This window comes from Xiphias gladius, chromosome 13 (assembly GCF_016859285.1).
Source record: "Xiphias gladius isolate SHS-SW01 ecotype Sanya breed wild chromosome 13, ASM1685928v1, whole genome shotgun sequence".
NCBI classification, from domain to species: domain Eukaryota; kingdom Metazoa; phylum Chordata; class Actinopteri; order Istiophoriformes; family Xiphiidae; genus Xiphias; species Xiphias gladius.
In genome coordinates, this window is record NC_053412.1 from 12312446 (window position 1) to 12328334 (window position 15889).

At 40.0% G+C, this 15889-nt stretch overlaps 1 protein-coding gene across 1 annotated transcript in view; it reads right to left on the minus strand.

Moving 5' to 3' along the window:
- Positions 1-15889, minus strand: part of xirp2a (xin actin binding repeat containing 2a) — a 51677-nt gene that overhangs the window by 11842 nt on the left and 23946 nt on the right. Inside the window, exons 3-7 of the mRNA XM_040141999.1 lie at positions 8787-8938; positions 2823-2960; positions 870-947; positions 567-636; positions 110-213 (exon numbers count right to left, since the gene is read on the minus strand). Of these exons, the coding sequence (XP_039997933.1) occupies positions 110-213; positions 567-636; positions 870-947; positions 2823-2960; positions 8787-8938 (542 nt within the window). The remainder of the gene's footprint in view (positions 1-109; positions 214-566; positions 637-869; positions 948-2822; positions 2961-8786; positions 8939-15889) is intronic.

The window sequence follows — 15889 nt, forward strand, 5'->3', positions numbered from 1 at the left end:
ATGCGCAGTTTCCTTTTGATGATTTCATGATGTGGACTCATCTTCACACTGATAAGTCATGAAAAAACCCAAACTATCATCTATTTAGATAAATAGACAGCATCATTACCTTAATTTCCTTAGCTGGTGCAGCTTCCTCAATCGTTTTTTCATACTGCTGCTTCAAAGCCTGAGTGGAAACCTTTGGTAGGTCCTCTCCTTCGACGAGCATAACTGAATTAGACACAAGAAGAAGGCTGCCTCATTAAGCCATTCGCAGTGAGGGAGCTCAGGGGGATTGGAAAGAGAAATAAATCATTTCATTAAAAACCTGAGTAGTATTCATTTTCTGAAACCATGCAGCAGTGATTGCTCAATTTCCACTTTCCAATATTTTACCTTCCTGACTCTGCCCTGATTAGATTTGCTGCTATGCACTGAATAGAAAATCATCTGTACTCCAACTCATTTTTATAGCTCATCCCTTGTTCAGCCATAGTGTGAACAATCATTAATATACAGGACACAAGCATTGCTGTGATAAAGAAAAGTGCAAATTACAATATAAAAGGCATGAGCAGAATAACCTGTTTCACTGTAATGGTTTCCATAACTTCCGGCCACACTGTTATGGTGGACTCTTTGATCATGGACCACCTGTGAAAAGATGGTGGCAAATTGTTAGTATACTGACAACTCCAGGGCAGCCTCCAACTGTTTTCAATGAGTGAGAAGTATAAGGCTTAGCATAAGGCACATTTCCTATATAAAGCACATTAAGTGCAACAGAAAGTTCTGAAATAACCAGATAGTGTGTTTATTAGCATTCTGTCAGTGGTAAGATGCTACCATACAGATGGTGTGAAAAGGGGGAGTGTAACAACCAGTACCTCTTGTTGACTTTGAAAGAAGGCTGTGCTGGGGGTGACCTCTCTGGCACTGCTTCTCATTGTCACCTCTGAGGAGCTCTGAGGAGAGGAGAACACACAGAAATGGGAATGTGGAAACACTGAGTCCCTCTCCCAATGACAGCACATGCCCTCATACAAACACCCCCAGTCGTGAATACACATACAGCACAGAAAGGGCCGCACACACAAAGGCAGGCACACACACGCGCCACAGTTCTATAACTTCATAAATGTGAGCTTTAAGAAACAGCAGGAGAGTAATTTTTATATTGTGAAAAAGCTTAATAAAAATTTCTCCTTGGCCGGTAACAAATGCTTTTCCATTACAGAGCTGCTTCCTAGGGAACTACTAAGTTTAAATTCCACTAAAGTAGGATTTCAGTGCTGGAGTGAAACAGCAATAGATTGCAAAAACTGTAAAAAAAAAAAAAAAAAAAAAAAAAACTGCATTAGCCATTTCCTCCTGTGAGATTCATGCAATTTGAAGGAGATGAAAGAGAAATATTATATTTGAGCTTGTATCCTCTGCTGTTAACATGAAAGATACATGGAGGGTGGGGGGACTATACTCCTGGAACCACTTGTTAGTATAATAATTTATTTTCTGATGTACAGCAAGTTTTAAAACTGCACTAGGATATTACACCTGTGAAGAAAACTTGAGTGGATAATGGTTTTCTGTTGCAGCACAGAGGCAATAACTCGATCAAACAGACTCAGACATTTCTCCTCACAAACCCCTATGTAAAATTTAGCATTCAGCAAGGTCCTTGTGCACTCGATGAATCTACTCTGCTTCCCCGCCTGAATGAGCAGATGGGGAGAATGCATGGAGGGGTGGAATTGACCTTACTTCACTGAGATCCGGCCTCATCCCAGGCTGCTAACGTTCTCTGGCATTTTCCCCACACACTGGATGAAAGTGGCAGATAGACCAGCAAAGTTCAAGGCGCCCTCTTTGATTTGACCTACAAGAACGCTTCAGGGGCGCAGTCATAGCAGCCAAGTTTTTCCAATAAAGAGTCACAGTAGAATTTAAATCATTCAGCAGAATTCATATGTATCTCACTTTACACAGAGCTTGTGAAGAGAAAGGACAGCAGTACTCTGTCTTCCAAGTTTTGTTGACTTTAAAGAAGAGAAACAAAAATGTCCCCTTTCATCTGTCACTCTCAGTATCTAGCAATTCATGTTTCATTTTCTAAGGAAACCTTGCGTAGTCAATATGTGATGACACATACATACTCCAGCCATACTTCTTTCAATACTCAGGCTTTATGAGAAAGTTGCTTAGTATATGTGCCCAAAAAGCAAATGCGTGCTTTGTGCATGAAATATTGGTATTACTCCTTTGGAAAAACCACAAAGATTTCTATAACTATAACTAACATGTTCACAAACCTTGAAGGAATAATTTGACATATTGGCATATATATTCTCATTTGCCTTTTTGCAGAGAGTTATATGAGAAGATTGATACCATTCTCATATCTGTGTGCTAAATATTAAACTTGGGCCAGGAGACATTTAGCTTAGCTTAGAATAAAGACTAGAAGCAAGGGGAAACAGCACTTTGACCTGAGTCACACTCACCTTTGGGTAGGCTACTTTTTGGCTGCTATTAAAGATGTGGGGCAAATTAATTAGCAGTGTCTCTGAATCGAACTGTACAATAACAAATTATCATTATTGAAACCAAAACTGAAAACATTTGGTGAATCTTGCGCGGAAGCAAGGTGCAGAGCAAGAGCCTAATTTACGGCATGACTCTTGGCAAGAACGCCAATAAGCATAATTCCAACAAATATCTTGTCTAATTCCAGCTACTGTCGCTTACATTCATGTACTTTTAGTGTAGAAATATACATCACCTGTTGCTCGCTTAGAAATTTTTAGAAAACACTTACGTAGTGACCATGAATACTTTCTCACCTGGACAGATTTCTGTTGGTAATGGAACTGGGTGATGCTGGACTGGGAAGACGAAGAGGCAAACTCCTGGTTCTCAAACTGTCTCTTCACACTGGCCAGGCCACCAGGCAGTGAACATGCCTCTGACTCATCCATCACCTATGTGTAGAAAACAGATAACATAAATGACACCTGGAAATCTGTATACCTCTCATATATTAAACGCACTATAAACTTATAGTTTATATAGGATTTGAGAGATTGGATTTGACCTTGGTGGACCAAACTCTGCTCCCATTGTGAACATGTTGTACATACACTTATGCTAAAACAAAATTGAATGCAAAGGCATTGTGCTAACAGTAGTAGGCAAGGTGATGTACTGTAGGTAACACCTTAAAAATACTGAGACAAGCTATAGGTCAAATGCAAACAGGACAAAGTTACATCTTGGTGATACAAATAGCTGAGGAGGAATAAAACTTGTATTAAAGTGGCTGAGTCACTTTTTGAGTTTATTTTGGTCAGAATTTTCTGCACTATCAAAGATGCCAGGCACCCAGTTTTAATAGATTTACTTTTTCTATATCTGACATGCAACAGGGAGTGAAACATCAATAGAAAACGTATTCTTTCAGATTATTCAGTTTATTGGAACAAAAAGCTTTTCAATACCTTTTATCAGGCTGCGGAACGAATTATTCCTTAAAACTGGAAAATACAAAAGCCTGGTTTCTTTGCAAAGACGCGGAGGACAGAAGAAGACTGTCTAAATCTCATTAGTATGGAGACTGCAGTCCTTACGCGACAAGATCTGGGAAGAATGCACACTGACTATTTGATACAATAATCTCCTTTTGGGATTGTCAATTACTTTCCTAATAAAAAATTTATAAGTAGGCTTCTGCATATATAGCTTCTGGGAAACTGCAGTATATATGAGAATCTCCAAGCTCGCTGCTGTGTTTGTGTTGATATGTGTGTGTGAGAGAATGGTGAACACACATACCCATCACCTTCTTTCTTTTCAATGCAAATGAGGGGTATAATGCAATTTGCAAGTTATTCCAGAGAAGTTTAGGTCAGTGACATTCTTTGGCAGTACACCATTTTATCAATATTTTACTACTTCAGGGAACAAATGCTCCACTGAAATGAGATGAAATCAACATTTAAAATTTAAAATTTATTTAAAATTACTGCCACATAATGTCGAACACTGAGTATGTCTCCTGTGCAGGTTCTTCTCCTTTTCATTTGTACATTACAGAATTTCATCTTGTTTTGTATTATGTGAATAATTACAATTAATTCAGACAGAGGCACTGAATTCAGCGCGGTCTCCTGGAAAGTAGATACTGCTATTTTGGTTTGGCGATTACATTTAGAGATGACCTGTAAGAAGTGCAAGACTGTGATGCTGAAGACTGAGGTTTGCATCCTTAGTCCTGCTTTAGCATTACGCGACAAAAACACTTTGGTCGAACAGTTTGACATTTTGGGAAATCTGCTCATTTGCTTCCTTGCCGCAAGTTAGATGAGAAGATTGATACCACTCTCATTTCTGTATGTTCAATATGAAGCCAAAGTCAGGAGACAGTTGGCTTAGATTAGCACACAGACTAGTAACCGGGGAAAAAACCTAGCCCAGTTGTAGCTAACTATTTTACTAACAAAATCCACCTACCATCACATCTAAAGCTGACTAATTAACTTCTTATCTCATTTTTCACAAACAGACAATACTCCAGGAAGTCACTGCACGTGGCCAAGAAACAGTCCTGCAGATAACCTCCTGTCAAAAACCATACATCTTCATTCTTGCCCTTTGGTTTTTGTATCAATAAAATGAGATACAATGTGTTAATTAGTGAGCTTTAGATGTGTTGGTCAGTGCATTCTCTTAGGTGGGACAGAGCCAGAATAGCTGTTTCCCCCCGTTTCCAGTCTTTATGCTACGGTGAGCTAACTGTCTATCTTAGCTTATTTAAGCCATGTAGCTTCATATTTTGAAGAGCTTGAGAGCGGTATCAATCTTCCGGTCTAACTCTTGGCAACTGTGTTTCCTAAAACATCGAACTACTCTTTTAAGGATAAGGAGAAACTGTAGTTTTGAATAAATGTTAATAAAGTAAACATGTCCTGTCCTACCAAGTGCTTGGACTGCCTAAACATAACCATTAAAAAAATGTGATCGTGCTTTAGTTGCTACGAGCGAATATTGTATTGTGAGAGTGGATATTGTAGAGAAAATAAATGAAAATATATATTTGTTTCGCTAATATGTTCAGTATCAATGATTTGTAACTTAGGAGCAACGTTCATGAACTATGTTTCCACATCATGTTGCTAGAAAATATATTCAGGGCAGCATTCATTCCGTGTATATATATATATATATATATATATATATATATATAAATGTGTGTGTGTGTGCAGAGCAATCTAAAAGTGGTAGGATAGACCGGACAGACTCAATGACTGAGTGACACCTTGTCACTTGTATGTGGACATGCAGACAACAGCTGCAAAATGTAGGGAGGCAAAACGAGACTCCCATGCAGACCCCCCCCCCCCCCCCCCGTACCCACCACTACCCCTATCCCACACACACACACACACACACACACGTACATACAAACATCCACATTCAGCTGTCAGTAGCCACCTCATGATGCTTGTCACTGACGATCAACTGAGGTTGGGAAGGTTGCAGTGCTGCCACACCAGCAATCACTGGAGTGAAGTGCAAGAGGATGATTCAGTGAAGCTGCTGTTTGGGAAGAGTAATGCTTTTCGATTGGTGTTATTAAACCATCATTGCTAAAATAGAGGATTTATAACATTTGTTCAATGATTTTTATTTTAAGGATAATTATGTGTTACAGTCATTGATGAAAAGCAAAAAGTCACTTGAGGCAGCGCTTTATTGTGGTACTAGTGCAGCTAGGAAAGCACTCTATGTTATGTTAACAAAGCCTCTCATCTGTTCTCAAATGGCTGTAAAGTTTCGCCTCAAGTGGCTTGTTGCTATGCAGACCTATGACCAGTTAACAGTTAATGTACTCACTAAATATTGGAAGAAATACATTATGCTGGATAGTGGAGGACATCATTCAGTTATTACTATTTAATTATTTTTAATAATTAAATATTTTAATTATTTATCTTAGGATTTTTAATTACCTTGTAACTCTATATTAATATGTTTGTAAACCACCACTGGTATATAATTACTATAAAGCACAGCTTCTTGTGCCTTATTGCATATGCAACCATGCTGTCTTGCCATGTGCAAAGGCACCAGGAGGTGGCAGGTCACCACCTGTAAACATGCCACAGTGTGGCCTGATGGATGACATGCTCGACATTGATTATTTCAAAAAGGATTTGTTTTTAACCTTAACACTTCTGTGATTACAGTTTGATCAGAAACCAGCGGATCTACTGATATTTCAAATGCATGAAAATAAGGGTACTCCAAGAAAAAAGCACAGAGGCGTTGTTGAAGTTTCGAGCTTTCAGTTTTACACCTTACACCATCATCAGGAGGTTGGCAGCTAGAGATGTCGGCGGACGACCGCTCATGCGCATTAAGTAGACTGATGATGTTACGGGCCTAAACTGCAGGCATTTTCCAGAGTTTTATTTTAGAAACTGAGCTGATTTACTGCAATGGCCTTAGCTGACTAACTCCTCACACAGCTGAATTATTGGGTTTATATTATAAAGTGCGTGCAGGCTCTTCAAAGCCACTGAGGCTTTTTGTCCTCGGTAATGACTAATGTCTCAGGGATATTTAGAAATGCTATTTTTTGTGTTTAATCAAATTAGGAATAATGTGGGAAGGCCTGCTGTTGTGCTGGCTCTGTGGGTTCATTCGAATTTGATTTCAGATAACCTGTTTTCCTCCCCAAATGCAGTAAAAATTACTCACATTACTGACATAGTGATTGATGGTTTTGTGCGTTAAGTTTTCCTCTACCTTTCTGTAACAGGATGTGTGTGTGTGTGTGTGTGTGTGTGTGTGTGTGTGTGTGTGTGTGTGTGTGTGTGTGTGTGTGTGTGTGTGTGTGTGTGTGTGTGTCCCTGACTGCGTGTTGCCAGTGTAAACATGTTGGGCCTGCGCAAAGTCCACCTTGTTTATGATGTAATCAAATTTAATATTAATTTGTATATACAGCAGGTCATCTGATAAAACACAGTCTTTAAATACATTTTTACATGTAATATGGAGATCACATGGATAAAAGCTTTCATTAGTGGATTTCTAATTTTTTTGATCAAATACCAATAAATATCTATTTTTGTTACATTTTGTTTCGTTATATTTTGTTTCGCTTTTAAATTAATGCATATTGTTTAGACGTCAGGAGAGGAAAAAATAAAGAGAATTTCTTATGGAAAACACCATTATAAATCTGAGTGGTTGTGAGATGATTAATGAGAGATGAAAGATGAAAAGAGTCAACAGATTTGCGACTCATCCTTCCTTTTTTGCGAAAAATGTGGTAATTTTACCTCTCTGACATTTAAGCATTTATTTTACGTGTGCACTTTGTGCTGGAACTACGGGTTGGGTGAGGACTTTTTTTAATAGTGAGAAGACCAACATTCGTCTCTTCAGACAATCTGTGTTTGAGATCAGTGGAGAGCAGCCAGCTTATGATATATGGACTAAACCAAAACTGTGGATGACAGAATTTGAACATGTTACTGAGAGTTATGTAAGAATTAGATGTACCTAGCTGAGATCTGGTATTTCACCACTGTTGGAACTGCACGGTTTGTCAGTTTGGAAAAGTTATAGTGGATTAGATCAATATGCTGTCTGACTGATATAGAAAAAGAATTCCATTTGGTTTTCAAATGTTCCTTTTTGGAAACCGCACAATACTTTATATTGATGATGCACAAAGACTGTGGCCAGTTGGCCAGATATTTGGTGAAGGCCTGGGAAAAAAGCCCTTGATCAGGATAAACCAAGCAGTTCTTTTCAGTATACAGTTCATTTGGAAGTTTCCCAAAATGAATATGTCATTTTAAAGATACAGAGGCAATTATAATGTTATGTTATATTATACTTCTTTTTTTTCCTCTTTTGGTTTCATAAATGTATAGCCAAAAGATCTACTGTTAAAAACAAACCAATTGAGAAGTTTACAGAGGAAAATCGCTCTTTAGTGGAACTGCTTACCTCTAGACAGCTGAAACATGACAAGGTGCCCCAACTATCGCAGCTTTTTTGTAAGGGGTCACAAGCCAAAAAGTTGTGAATCATCGGTTTAATCTTTAACAGTATGTTATATGTTAATTATTATATGCTTTTTAATGTAAAATATTAATCTGAAAGTAACCAGCTGTCAGATAAATATAGTGCAGTAAAAAGTATAATATTTCCCTCTGAAAAGAAGTGGAGTAGAAGTATAAAGAAGCATTAAAGTTAAAAAAAAAAGTACCTCCAAATTGTGTGTTAAGTTTGGTACTAGAGTAAATGTAGGTGAGAGCTCCTGAACTGGCTCCAATTGAAGTGAAATCAAGCTTATGATTTTCAAAATGTATGTTGAGAAACGACTGATAACACTGTAACATGCTGAAACAGCAGCCCTGTGTGATGTGACTGTTGATGATTCCTCCTGACTGCCATTCACACTCTAGAGGTTTGTTTTTTTTTCCCCATCTTGTACTGACCCCTACGACACACTGACAAATAATCCCACCATCCCATCAGAGCCCTGGTGCCTCCCATCCCCATTTGTCTGTGCAACCAAACAGCGTACAAGCAAGACAGTAGATTTATACCCAGGGCAGATTTATATGACAGAACTGTTGTCATAAACATCAGCAATGTCTATCACACGTTGTCAGTTTAACTTATTAATCAAAACCCTACCGAGTTTATGTATATGACATCTGCCATGTCCCTAGTTGCCTGCATATCTTCACTGCCATCGTTTGTTACATCCTCTGGACGTATGGTCTTACCGCAGCAGAGGAAGAACTGTTGGTTTCTTTCTTGGACACGGCAGCCTGATACATCGCCAGCCGCTCTTTCACTGACACCGACTCGGCCTCCTGGTCCTCAGCACTCAGGGCCCTCTCTTCGGGAAGTCCGGACCTGGATCGACCTGGGCTGCCTGCACCCACAGACACAAACACAACACCGTTAATTTCAAGATGCGAATGCCCTTCATTGATGCATGTAAGCCAAACTCGGTTTTATCCAATTGTTAGATACGTCTCCTTGAGAGATTTTCCAGTATTTGCCACCTTCTTATTTCTCTTTTGGCACATCAGTGAAGACTCAGACAGAGCTTGACCTTTTGTAATTAGACTTAAGGGACAGTTCTGTGTATATGAATTTTCTGTCATAATACTGGAAAGGGCTGAGGTGACCGTTTCTATCAGAATCATTGGAATACATTTTCATTCAGCTGCTTCAGAGAGAACAACAGCCTTACTAAAATATTACATAATCACACTGTCGTGTCTTAAATTACATGGAGAGGAAAGATAGAAAATTAACACCCGTAATCACGACATGTAGGTGGTGTCTTTGATGCCTGAAGCATTAAAGCTTTAGTTTGTTTGACTTTTTGAGATCATAACTGCTGAAAATCGCATCCTGAGTTTGATAAAGACATCTACATACAGACGGGTGACAAATTAAAGGAAAAACCTGAAAAATGAGTGGAGAAGTGGGGTGACAATGCTTCCATCCAAAGGGCATGAGGGGTCACTTGAGTGGTTTGATGAGTAAGAAAATTATTTGAATCATATGCTTTGACCTTCGCAGTCACCAGATCTCAACCCGACTGAACACCTATGTGAGATTTTGGACCGACGTGTTAGACAACACTCTCCAGCACCATCGTCAAAACACCAAATGAGGGAACATGTTTTGGAAGATTGGTGTCCATCCCTCCTGTAGAGTCCAGAAACTTGGAGAATCAATGCCTAGGCACATTGAAGCTGTTCCAGTGGCATGTGGTGGCCCAACACCTTACTAAGACACTCTATGTTGGTTTTTCCTTTAATTTGTCACCCGTCTATAGTTCTAGATACTAGAAATATTTTAACCGAGAAGTGGCCAGAGGGCTACAATCTGTAACAAATGCTGGAACAAACCGAAGCACAATACTCATCAATCCCAAAGCATTACTTTATGATTCTTCATTTTGCACAGCACATCCCTGCGGATAGCCAATTAGAGAGGACCACTGATTTTACATTTGACTTTTCTGTGCTACAAAGCATCATTAGGCAACAGAGAAAGCTCAGCATACACCCACACTGGACCTTTTAGCTCTTGGCATGTTCTCTCTCTTCAGGCAACAACACCGTGGGATGAGAGAAGACCATGAATAGAAATTATTCTCTCTCATTATGTGCTCATGTTGTAACCTTTTGACATTTTGAAATTCTCCTCCTTTTTGTGTTTTTGCAAAAGGTGCTTACATATTTTCTCCACATGTATGTGTGTTGGTACAATTTTGGCTCAACGTAGAGGTCAGTATGAGTTCTGTTTCAGGTCAGATTGATTTTTGTGTTAAAGCAGCTGCTTTTTAAATGATTATGGATCTGATGAAGGTCCCCTGGGTGCTGCAGTACTGTAGAGATTAGTAACAGATTTATTGCTTACTGGTATAGTACATACCATATGTGTATGCTTGGCTGTGCAGAGCAAGCTATCATAACACTTCTGTCAGCCCCCTTATTGTATATCCTGAGTACACTGGCCCACTCCTTGTATCCATGTCATCAAAATGAAGAAATCCAACACCCACTGATTTGATCTCTGTATCTAGCAGGTAAAACCACATGATATCCCACATAAATCCAGTGTAAAAGTGCAATCACACCAACATTAAAAACAGTAGAATTTTGCATAAAATATCAGCTAAATCCAAAGGAATTCAGGCTAGATCAGTGGATTTGGTTGTGTGGGTGAAGTAAATCCACGCAAATCTTTCATGTTGAGTTCAACTTTGATGTGCAAAATTTGCATCCATTGCATTAGTGGTAGTTATCTTCTGCCCTGAAGTTTTTTATGTACACAAGCTTCAATTATTCTTTCAGGGAACCAGCTGTTTTCCAACACAGTTGTTGATCTTTTGTACAACCCGACCTTTGAGGACTCAGAAAGCTGGAGAGTCCAAAATGGAGGAAGCTAATGTTTAGCTTATTAGCTGTGTTGCACCATCCACTTTTATTTAACCTCCTCTGTCCGAGAAGAAACTGATCCACAAAAGAGGAATAGTAAGCAGACAGTTACTACACAGGAGACCTTAGTACAAAAACTTCTAATATGTAAATTTATTCTACTGTAAATGACCATGATAATAAGCTTGCTAATTGCTAGTTAAGTTCTGGGCAATCAAATGTTTCCCGAAGATACGTGGATGACTTTCGCTGTGCCTAGTTCTGGTTTGACCGAGCCTTAATACAGATGCCATGTGACAAAAGCATGCTCTCTTCATCCCACCATTTTTAGCTTTCTGCTACGTATGGCATGTTAGTGTCACCAATAACCCGTCAGGGAGACAAATAGGCTGGCCAAGGCAGCAGCATCTGAAAATAAACAGGGTTTTTACTCACCACATCCTATGAATATGGGTCAGAAATCCTACACCTGAGGCTGCAGTGTAACCTAATACCGGCTTGATGACAGAAACACAAGGATAATGCCCTCATTTATCACCAGAGATAAATGTTCACGTCATGGTCTGGAGCTGTCAGAGAGGCCGAGACATGAGGGTTTTGATGCCTGAGAGCAGTGACAACAGCGCTCTGGATATCATTGGCTTCTGAGAAGGGTTTACTGTATGCAAAGTTTCCATAGCATGGAAGTGAGGTAACCATCCTCCATGGGGTGGAGGCTGACTGGAGGAAAAAAATAAACCCAGCCTTTTTATAAAGCGTCTCTGTCTGCAGCGTCATGTTCCCCTGTAACAGGGAGATTTATGGAGTGGAAGTGTGTGCAGGGATACGTGTGTCTGGGAAATTAAAGGAAAGAAAAAAGACAAAGAAGAGTCAAAACCTGATAAATTCTAATGAGAATATTTTTAGTGATTTAGAATTCATTTCACCATCTCCCTCTGCTGCCTCTAATTAGTGCTGGTACCAACACATGTTGAATTAACATTAATAATAGTTTTCAAACACTTGCTTAAGATGCCCAACTATAATGAGGGCCAAAATCTCTGTTTACAGTGCGGTATTAGAAAAAATTTTCAAACGCATACACTTACAACCTGTGTCATTTCTGCTATTGCACTGTTTATAAGCACATTTACCACCACAACGGCTACTATTTTCTTGTTCTCAGAGTATTAGCTTCTTATCTCTTCAATTCCACAGAAGAGGCACAAGTGTTGGCACCGGGTAGGGGGTAATGGAAGTGGGAGAGGCCGAGAAAAGTCAACAGGGGAGGTCATGCTGCTGCCGGTATGCACTACTCAGTGGCTATATTGAGCGCAGCCGAGGACCATCGACCTCCCTGTCACTGCCTCCTTGCTGCTGCCTGTGCTAAAGCAATGAGAGGTGAGGTGCTGCACTGCCGGCTAGCTCGAATTGAGGAGGTGAAGGGCAGAGTAAAGAAAAACAGAGTAATGCCAGAGTTTAAGGGTGTGAGAGAAGGCGGCAAGGTATTGTAGCTCAAAGCTAAATCAAGGCCCATAGATCTGTGTCAAGCAGAGGCCGTCCCCCAGTCACAGAGGTATCACCCCCTTCTCTGCCCTCTCCTCACAACAGAAGTCTTAAGCAACCCAAATTCCTGTTCAGTACTTACTGACCAAAGCTTCTGGCTGGCAAGGTTTGACAGGAGAGCCAAAACAAGCGATACTAATTGAAATGTCAGCCATGGAGGGCGATTTCTTCCTTACCGATGAAAACCAAACAGGCACAGTAATTGAGCTGTCAAATCTATCAAAATAACTTCTTTACATGGAGACTGGATTGCCCTGGAGTGCTTCCTTATGCTAGGCTAAGCACTTTGTCTCCGATTTGCTATGCTTTCAGAAAATTCCAGATCAGACTGCTGCTGGTTATGTCTGGTGGAAGGAAAAAGGAAGGGCCCATGCATGTTTTATGACAAAGCACAAACCCTAGTGGAATCACGTAAACATACTGCAATATCACATTAAATTTTTTCCGAAGCTCTTGCCCCTTATTTTCCAAGACAATACAGCCCCTCCATTTCATCTTATTTCCAATTTTACACCAAAGACGTCTCATGTCTGCAGCCTGGCCACATCATTCCAATTCATTATCAGGTTAAATGTCATCTACCATTTCCAATCTGTCTCCTTCCACTTCTACTGAGGTGGCAAATCACTTTAAAAGAGATGTGCTGACAGCGGGGCTTATGTTGATACAAGAGTGAGCCTTAAATGCTGATAGTCCACATACATCTCTTACCTTCTTTAACTGTGTAGGTCGCTCTTTACGCCAAACAACAACAGAATCCAACAGTACAGAAAAGGGCCTTGGAACTCTAGAAAAAGAAATGGGTTAGCTGCCCAAACTTAGCCAAACACAGCAAGCAAATCCTGGGCAGAGACTGACAGACAGTGAGGCTTGGAGACCAGCTCCAGCAGCGCGCTCCACAGCTCAGTGAGGCCCAGGGATCCAGTGACAGCTGATTTTATTTTAGAAGTCCCCCTCCGTAAAAAATAGGATGGACTTAGGGGAGAGGGTAGACGGATGTGGGTTGGCTTTTTTTAGTGTCAAGTATCAAGGTACCCAACATGCCCTTAACCTTATGTCACAGTAGTCTTTTGGACAAAGATGTCCCACGGTGTGAGCTGGAAAACACTTGGTACATCCTTCATTTAAGCAGCAGAGTGCAGGGACACATTTGGCATTTGAAATCACTGCTTGTTTGCATGCTGAGTATCATGACATTTTATGACTCAGCACACGTAGTTGAGATATCATATATAAACCGATCAGCCAAAACTTTAAAGCCAGGTTTTAATGTTGTTGCTGAACGATGGATATATACAGTATATACACTATAGTACAACATTTGGAAAAACGTACTTATTCGCTTTCTTGCTCCCAGTTAGCTGACAACATTATTACTGTCATATGTCATATCAATGAATATGAAGGTAGAGCCAGGGGGCAATTAGCTTAGCTTAGGATAAAGACTGAAAACAAAATCTGGCATTTTCCAAAGCTCAAAAATACACATAAGAGCATGTCTAAAGCTCACAAATCAAAACATATACCACTTGTTTAATCCATACAAACCGAAATGCCAAAATGAAAAGTTGTGGTTTTTCAGGGAGTTACATGGTGAATCTGTTTCTTGACAACCAGAGCAGGAAGTCCCAGCCGCTGTTTGCCAAGAAATAGTTCCGGCATGTAACTCACTGTAAAACCACTACTTTACTGAGCTTTAGAGCTGCTGGTACATGGACATATCAGACAATGTGCCCCTGGGTACAGACAAGTAAAAGGCTCCCCACCCCTCCAACGCAGGAGCAAGACTGCCATAGTGAAAATCGCGGTCATTTTGCATGTATTTGTGGTCGTTTGAGTCACCTTTTGGTCATTTCACTGTCTAATAATTTTGTGTCTCTTTGGGGTTGTTCTGAGTCTCTCTTTGGTCATTTTGCATCTGTTTGTAGTTGTTTTAAGTCGCCTTTTGGTAATTTTATGTCTCTGTAGTTATCTTGAGTCACTTTGTAGTTTTGTTTCTCTCAGCCAGCTCCAGCACAGGGGTCCCCTGAACCCTTGGGCCCCTCGTCCTGTGCCTGGTTGACCCATTCAGTAATCCATCCATGTGCTGGTAGGCATAATATTGTGCTAAACTAAGCAAAGCAATTGCTTGCTCTAGCTCCATATTTAGCATACAGACATGAGAGTGGTCTTCTTATCTAACTCTAGCAGGAAAACAAATAAGCATATTTTCCCAACATATCTCACTATTTAAAATAGATGGATTCAAATGAAATTGACTTGTCCAGTATACCAATATAACTTTTCCTTTCATAGCCCTGCCTCTCTATGTGCATTATTGATTCTTTATGTCTCAGTGAATGGTTGTAATACCACTACTTCTAAATCAAAGCTTTTTCTCAGAGACTCTTTTTTTTTCCAAAGAAACACTTTGATAGCATAGCTATTAAACTAAGTTCAGTATTTTAGAATGTGCTTGTGATGCCTGTCAAGTTAAATATTACCTGCAAAAGCTGCTCAACGTTTGCCAAGAGGAGATGAGTGTACCTCACTAGGTGAAACCTTTGCTCCCAGTCAAAACCCATCTTGTACACTGTATGTCTCTGACCAAGACGCTTTTGAACCTTTTTCAAAAACAGCTCCGCAGATAGACGGTAAGGCACTACAACCAATGCAAAGTAGGAAATTCAGTGCAGAGACTGCTCTGCAGAAGCCCAGGAGGACTGAGGAAGAAACCTTTGACAATAGAAACCCTCAAGCAGGTAATCGATTGGTGAAAGAAAGGAAATCATGTTGATATCCTTTCTTTCTTTTGCCTTTCTTTCTGTTTGTCTTTATTGCCTTCCTTCACAAGTCCTTCTTGGAAATACAGAATATTGCCCTAAAGCAATGGCAAAGGTCCTCTTCTAAACCAGTGACCTCATGTTTGTATCTGATCAGCCAGAGCCCTTTCATTCACTCTTTTTCAACCTACATCCTTCTGGACAATACAAGAGAGAATATGGTTTACATAACCCTGCAGGAATAAGGGTGTGTATGTTTACTATCTCCAATCTCTCCAAAATCATGTAATCATGACTGTTTACTGACCTCATATATGAAACACAAGGTGTTTTCTTAGAGCCCACCCCATGAGGTGCCGATGGGAGCCCATTGACTAGAGACAAGCTTGGTTATCAGGCTTGTAGAGAAGCTGCATTCTGCTGATAATCCCACTGAAATTGCACATGGATTTCCTGTTCCTGAAGTGGAAAATAAACATACCTCTGTAGAATACCTAATGAAGGGGCCTGGGAATATCCCCAAACTGAGGTCCGGAGCGAGTCCACTCTCGAGTGAGTTTTAAACTAAAATAACTTTCAGAAAATAAAGTGCGAAGTGTGATTAGTATCTTTAATTTG